The 7,865-nt window shown below is 49.1% G+C and overlaps 1 protein-coding gene across 1 annotated transcript; it reads right to left on the bottom strand.

Annotated features, from left to right (window-relative positions):
- Window positions 1-1,260: 1,260 nt before the first annotated feature.
- Window positions 1,261-4,495, bottom strand: LOC106488328 (potassium voltage-gated channel subfamily A member 6-like). Its single transcript, XM_067289839.1, has one exon. The coding sequence runs from the start codon at window positions 4,493-4,495 to the stop codon at window positions 2,930-2,932; it is 1,566 nt and encodes a 521-aa protein (XP_067145940.1). The 3' UTR covers window positions 1,261-2,929.
- Window positions 4,496-7,865: the final 3,370 nt, after the last annotated feature.

Genomic DNA, 7,865 nt, shown 5'->3' with positions numbered 1-7,865 from the left:
GTGGAGACTCTTAAAAGCCACAAATTCTCCAGCTAGAACCTCACTGCTGAGAGCAAGAAATCTCTTTACAAGAGCATTTTTACAAGAGATGCTGTGATTATGCTACCAGTAATTTGTCTCACATCTTTTTTTTTGTCATTTGTCATGCTGGTCCGGAGAACAACTTTTTCTTAGAAGGGAAGGATTCTGCCTGCAGGGGCAATGGGGTCAGGCCCAAGGGAAAAAACAAGCACAGGAATTTTCCAACGTAGTTTCAGCGTGCCTCATGCCTCCTCCTGAACTTGTGCTTAACCTGAGTTTTTTTATATCTTACTTTGGGGAAACTTGTATCAGCTGATATGCTCAGGAATAAAATAACCCAAACACGGGCATTCTGCTAGGAGATAGCAGGAGTCTTGATACACCTCTAGGAAGGAAATATCTTAAATAGCAGGTTCTTTTGCTAGAACCACATAAAATTTGAAGAAAAGTCACCTTCTTGCATACAAAAAGATTTCATTACTGTGAACACAGCTAAAAACAATAGCTTTTTACTGAATTAACTGAGAGACCAAGACAACTTTTTAAACAAAATCGCCAGAGATCCCACCTTGCAGATCCTTCCTGAAACCCACTGATTTACCAGAATTACTTACCCAGAGTTTGGTTACATGCTTTTAGGGATGCAGAATGAGTCTCAAGGTTCAGACCCTCCTAGACATTTGCCTCAGTCCCAATGAACCAAAGAGGAATTAGGCCCTTATGTACCTCTGCGGAGACAGCCCTGGAAGTTACATTCTGCTGTCTTTATTCAGGCAAACTCCTGCCACACACCACATCCCACTCTTGGGTCTCCCAGACTGTCCTGCAGTAACCAAGACAAGTGGCATTTTGCTACTGACTTCAGTGAGACAGAAAACAAAGGTTTCAATATAATGGTTGTGCACTGACCCTGAGGGAAATACCCGTGCATCCAAAAGCCTTTGAGAAGACAAGGGGACTCTGGAGAAATGCAGCAGTTAGGATCTGCGCAAACAACTTCTACCATGTGATCAGCACCCAGATGAGGAGAGCCACAATAAAAGCACTCTAGGCTTGGAGCCAGATCTCAAGGCAACAAAAAACAAGCAGGGTAACAAATATGCAAATAGATCCCATCTCATAACCCTGCCAGTTCTGACTATATGAAAGGACACGCCTTTAGCATTCTTAGCCTTATGGTTGAAAAGCATAACATATACATATACATAAAACACATTCTATGTATTTTGCATCTTGGCATTATGTCTATTTTATGTATTACATGTGTCACATGCAATATGTAATACACTCTAATACACATATACAGTACAATGCAAGGCATTAATGGCTGCCTTTGCTTTTATACACATGCACATATGTGAATGCAGAATATACATTCAGATAACACAAAAAGACATTTCCTTGCAGTAAAATTTACCAATGGAATCTGAAAGCATCCATTTCCTCTTCTCACCCACTGGCAGCATGTGAGGCATTTTAAATTCAGGTATAAGGCAGACCTGATTAAAGAATGAAATGACCTGGGAAGCAGAACATGCATCTTAATATGCATATCTGTGGCCCCTTGACAAGCCCCACACTTCAGGCCAAGGTATGCATTTTGCATTGCTAGCATAAGTTGTTCTCATAAAGACCTAGTGCGTGCAAAAGACATTGCTGTGCCTTTTGTCTAAGAAATATACAGAACTGTCTAGATCAAACAAAAGCATCTCATCAAGGTTAGCTCTTTTCTCCTCTCATTTGAAAGATCTGGGATGTGCTGTTGGGCTTGTGCAGATGGCTTTGGAAAGTTTGTTCAGTGTTGATCTGTATCTCTAATGCTGACATGCTTATCCTGGGGCAATTTATGCCTGCAGCCATTACACCAGTGCAATCTTCAGTTAGCATAGGTGCAACAGTCTGCGGTTGAGGTGTTTCAGCAATGGAATTATACCAACATGCAAACTTCCCTCAGCTATACAAACCTTTTAGTAAAAACCCAGTGGAGTCAATTGCTTTCACATATCTGAATACAGAACTGGATACTTGAAGCATAAAGTACATCTCATTAAACACTACTGTGTGGAGAAAAACTGTGGAGATAACAAATGATTTTTCTCAAATGTGTCTTGCATCAGAAGCCACTTACCACTATGAAGATTAAGTTGGTATTATAAAAGCCAATTAACTTCAGGGCCCTGGCATAAATAAGACTGAAATAAGCTTAAAACACAGAGAATCATCACCAAGCTTGTTGATTTTTTAAGCCTGCTTTTGAAATATGGTATCTGGTCACAAGCAGCTAAGAGATTTTAGATCTATGCACCTTTCTGAAAACATAAACCCACGGGATTTTTAGCATGCCAAGGGTTGCAAAGGAAGAAGGCATCTGCTGACTTTTCCCTACAGCTGAAAAACTCACTGTGACGCTGGCTACAGAGTTTCCATTATTCAAAGGCAATGGCATGGCAGGCATGACTGATCCTGCAGCCAAGGGCACTGCGCTGGCACAGGAACTAAGGGCAGAGCTTGAGCCAGATGTTTGTAGCCCCTTTAACTGTTTATTCCATGCCTAATCCTTAAACTGAAGTTGTGGCAAGAGCTACTTCTTTGCCAGTGGACTAGAAAGGTTAGCCTCCAGAGTTAATATTGGAATAAAGCAGTCTTCAGAAAAAGAAAGAGAGAAATCCATGAGGGAGTGGGTGATGACAACTAGCACTCCACAGAATAAAGCAAGAACATTTCCAATAGCACAAAGTAATGAGAAACAGCAAATCAGGACAGGAGAGCCCATTATCACAATCATTCTGTTTACAGTATCACAATTCACAGTCTGGCATGTAAATGCTGAATAGATCCAGCTGCTAGCGGGAAGATGGCTGTGCAGCAGCTTGCAGCTCTGTGTCTGGACCCAGGATAACAAAACTGATCACACCTCTGTCAGCACTTTCTTCTCTTTATAACCCTGGCTGTTGGGAGGAATGAAGCTGGAATATTTCATAGACTCCAGGTCTTCTGCTTCCAGGAATTCAGATTTGCTAAGAGACGGATTACTGTCCACCTTCTTGGGCTCAGAGAAGGGGGATTGCTGCTGGCCACAGGTGACATGGGTGTACTGGCACTGCTCTTCATGATCAGTCTCTCGGTGGTAGAAGTAGTTGAAGTTAGACACGATGACAGGGACAGGCAGGGCAATAGTGAGCACGCCTGCGATGGCACACAGGGAGCCCACAATCTTGCCACCAATTGTCATGGGATACATATCCCCATAGCCCACAGTGGTCATGGACACCACTGCCCACCAAAAAGCATCAGGGATGCTGGTAAACAGGGAGTCAGGGTCATCAGTCTCCGCAAAGTAGACAGCGCTGGAGAAGAGGATCACCCCAATGAAGAGGAAGAAAATGAGGAGGCCCAGCTCCCTCATACTGGCCTGGAGAGTCTTCCCCAAGATCTGCAGCCCCTTGGAGTGCCTGGAAAGCTTGAAGATCCTGAAGACCCTGACCAGACGGATAACTCTGAGGATGGCCAAGGACATGGCTTGCTGCTGGCCCCCATTGTTGCTGCTGCTGCCGGGCTGCTTCCGCTGCTGCTGTTGGGCCAGTTCGGTGCCCAGGGTGATGAAGTAGGGGATGATGGCCACAATGTCAATGATGTTCATGATGTTGCGGGAGAACTCAGGCTTGCTGGGGCAGGCAAAGAAGCGGACAAGGAGCTCAAAGGAGAACCAAATGATGCACAGGGTCTCGATGAGGAAGAAGGGGTCAGTGAAGAAGGGGCCGGCACCAGCAGCAGGGCGCAGGGGCAACGGGGTCCCGCTCGGTGGTGGGGGGGGCAGTAGTAGCAGCATATCGTCGCTGGGTGGTACTGCCTCCCCGAAGCCAGGCTGGGCCCCCTTGGGCTCCTGGCGAAACTCAGGCAGGGTCTCCAGGCAGAAGATGACAATGGAAATGAGAATCACCAGCACAGAAACAATGGCGATGGCCCGGGCTGGCCCTGAGCTCTCGGGGTACTCAAAGAGCAGCCAAACCTGGCGCTGGAAGTGATGCTGCGGCAGAGGTTTCTCCTCCTCTTGGATGAAGCCCTCATCCTCCCGGAAGGTCTCGATGGCCTCCTGGCCTAGCTGGTAGAAGCGGATCTCCTCCAGGAAGATATCCAGGGGCACATGGACCGGCCGGCGGAGCCGCCCCCCCGACTGGTAGTAGTAGAGGATGGCATCGAAGCTGGGACGGTTCCGGTCAAAGAAGTACTCGTTGCGGAGCGGGTCGAAGTAGCGCACCCGGCGGCTGGGGTCACCCAGCAGCGTGTTGGGGAAGATGGAGAGGGTCCGCAGCTGGGTCTCGAACCGCAGGCCCGAGATGTTGATCACCAGCCGCTCGCTGCTGCAGCAGCTGCCGCCGCTCCGCTCCTCGCCTGCCGTGTCCGCCTCCCCCTCGCCGCTGCCACCACCGCCCGCCCGCGGAGCCGTCAGCGCCAGCGGCTCCTCCGCCCGCATGCCGCCCCGCGCTGCCCCGCCGCCCGCGGGGGAGCCCGGCCCGGCGCACCTCTGCTTCAGGAGGCGGTGGCGCTGCCGTGCGTGGCCATCCGACCGGCGGCAGCCACCGCCGAGCCACCCGCGCCCCGCCTGTTGCGTCCGCGCTGGCCCGGCGGCTCCGCGCTGCTGCCAGCCCCGGGCGGCTTCCGCTCGGCTCCGGCTCCGGCTCCAGCTCCGGCTCCGGCTCCGGCTCCCTCTGCTCCGCGCTGGGGCACTGCGCTGCTGCTCGGCGCGCCTGGCTCTGCCTTCCCAGCCGCGCGCACACACACACACACACACACACGAGAAGGTGGGGGGGGGGGGAGAGGGAGAGGGAAGGATAGGAGCGCGCGCGCACACACACACACACACACACACGCACACACACACACACGCAGAGAGAGATGGGGAGGCACGCACGCGCACACACACACACACACGGATACGCACAGACACTCGCACGCGCGAGCAGACACCCTCAGCTACAGATAGGCACACGCACCCACACACCGAGACACACACGCACATGCACACCTGCCGACTTGCGGTGAGGCTGCTGCTCCCACCCCGCTCCGGCCGCCGGGCGGGCTGCAGCTCGCCGGCCAGGAGCCTTGCAACAGCTCGCCCAGGAGGCGGCACCCCTCGGGCCCTTCTCCCCACGCCATCCCTCCCTTTCAGTCAACACCCGATAAGGGATTTCAAACGGCACCAGCTCCGGTCAGTACTCGCAGCTAAGGTGTTGGACCCAGGATACCTCGCTGTTGTTCCTGTCCCTGTTGCGGGCTCTAGCTGACCTTGAGCAAGTCGCTCCTAGCCTGCGGCTCACATGCCTCCATTTATAAGTGTTATTGCCACACTCTGGGGCTGTCAGTGGTGTCTGCCCATCCACAGATGGAGACAGCTTATCTCACAGTGAACTGGGAAAAGACACAGGTAAATACCATTTTTCTCTTCTCATTTAAGTGGATAGAGTTTGCCTCTGCTCCTAGGTACCAAACAGATGAGTTTACCCATTTTTTTATTTACCAGCACACAGTCAGCACCCAATCTCCCTGGAACACAACACTGCATTTCACAGGCAATCGGACTTCCAGTCCTTTTGCCTTGGGAAACCTGTAGCTTGCTCCATCTGTATCACACTAGGCATCTGAAAGCATGCATAAACTCATGACAGTCCACTTTCTCCCTCTGCAAATGTGGCTAATGGGAGATGCTGCTTCCCGCCTTCCCGGGGCAAAATCCATCTTTCCCTTGAAAGTCCTGTGTCAGTGCTAAATATTATTAACTAGACTTTTATTATCATAGTATCTGATGCCTTTGCTGGCTGCAAGCCATATGCTTTGCCCACACCATCTCTCAGCAGCACAGATCTAGAAGCAAAACATTCTCCTCTCTACCCCTCCTCCTGATTCCTGTCTAACTAAGATGGAAATATTCAGTTACTTCAGGCTTAGGACATTTTGACCAGCTGATTAGGGCTGCCTTCTTTGGCTCTGTCCTCAGGAAAGAGGTGAATATAATTCAAATGATGCTTAGTCCTTTTCTTCTTCCTCAGTCATTAGCATTGAAGATAGCTGTTGTACAAGGAAACATATTTTTCATTTATGTAAAGATGGCTCTTGCACAGGGAAGCATATTTTTCTTTTCTATTATACATAATTAGGGAATGACAACCACATGAAAAAGACTTTTTATGGAGAATATACCTTTTCATTAAAAAAAAAAAAATTTGTCTTTGTAATAGTAAAATGCTTTTTGCCAAGATTCCTTTTTCGATTATTACGATGAATTATTCATTCACAGGATTATTTGAATCATTATTATGATTTATTCATCCACATGATTAACTATTGAGAAATTCTTTAAAAAACAGCTTTTGGGAGGGATGGAAAGACTCATGAGGTTTATAAGAGAAGACAGGGCGTGTCTACATTGCAATCGCTTCTGTGATTCAACTCATCCTGCACTATGTTTGAATTAACAAGCTCCGAGTGCTGCTAACAGCACAGCAGAGGCAGCGGAGAGCTCCACAAGGGCTCGCAGGATGATTTTCCAGCCCACGCAGAAGCTGCACGCTACCACAGCTCTGTTGTTCACAGGACCTGAGCTGGCAGTGTTGAAGCTAGCTCAGATGCCTCACACGAGCTGCAGGCCCATCCAGCCATGCCTGCCCACACTGCTCAGCTGCTACCACACGCCATCTCACCATCGGCACCCAGGCTGCTATACACTGTCTGTGGTTGCTCCTGAAAGACCATAGGAAGTTTCTGTATTTCCATCTGTGTACTTACGCTGCACCTCAGACATGGTATCAATCCCACAAGCCTTTGCAACATGTAACTAAAAACTTTTTCGCACACAGTCTGCTCCCAAATCAATCCGCACCATACTCCCCGTGCAGCCACACTCCTCACTTCTATATTAAGAGGCTATGCCAGCTGCCACTGTTCAGCCTCCATGCTGATCTGGCTGGGCCAGCATCTCACAAAGGTACATAACTTACAAAGCTGGAGAAGAAAGGCAAGAAGGATCCAGAGATGCCAAGGAGGGACAAGGCATGAATCCCAAAGCGGTATTCCAGGAAGCAATGCCACGATATCACAATACTCTCTGCAGGGTGACTTGGCTGCTACTTCTGAACCAAAACCCCATGTCCAGTGCCAGATAAAGATTCTGCTAAGCTTATCTCTGAAGTGGTGGCTTTGTTTACACCTCCAAGTTCAGGTTTGACATGTTACTGTGGTTCAAGAGTTAAAGATGACCACATTCTCCCCCAGGACATATTGGTCACTAATTCCAAGGTGCATAAAACCACCTTCATAGATCCATGGCAAAAGTTGTTGCTGGCTCTAGCACAGCAGGACACCTGATTCTGGGCTCTCATCCTGGCCCAAAAGCTGGAGGGGTATTACCCATTGGAACCTAGCCCTGCCAGATACTTACCAATCTGTGGCACAGCAGTTTAATTTCAATAAGCCAAACAGTTCCCTGGATGTGTTACAGACAACGGAGTACGAGGCCTTGTGCTGTCCAGTATCTCTGAATGAGTGTCTGCCTTTCAGGTAACCCAGCCACCCTCTGGATTCCCTTTAGATCTCTTTTGTTGGATTTGATGTGCTCAGCACTGCAGTTGCCACAAAATTATGGATATGCAGCGTTTTCTCAGAAAATCCAAACCCAGGGCATCTCAAGGTAAGTATGCCAAAACTGAGATACCCCCAAATGGTCTCTAGATTTGTGTCTACCATATGCAGAACTTCTTATCCATTTCCTGACTTTCTGGATTTCCTGTTCACTCCATCTTCTCCTGAACTTTCCAGTTCTCTCCCCCATGACTCCTGTGTTGCCCCCA

This window comes from Apteryx mantelli, chromosome 1, assembly GCF_036417845.1.
Source record: "Apteryx mantelli isolate bAptMan1 chromosome 1, bAptMan1.hap1, whole genome shotgun sequence".
Classification (NCBI taxonomy): domain Eukaryota; kingdom Metazoa; phylum Chordata; class Aves; order Apterygiformes; family Apterygidae; genus Apteryx; species Apteryx mantelli.
Note: the sequence above shows the minus strand (reverse complement) of the source record. Positions and strands in the feature narration are given on the sequence as shown.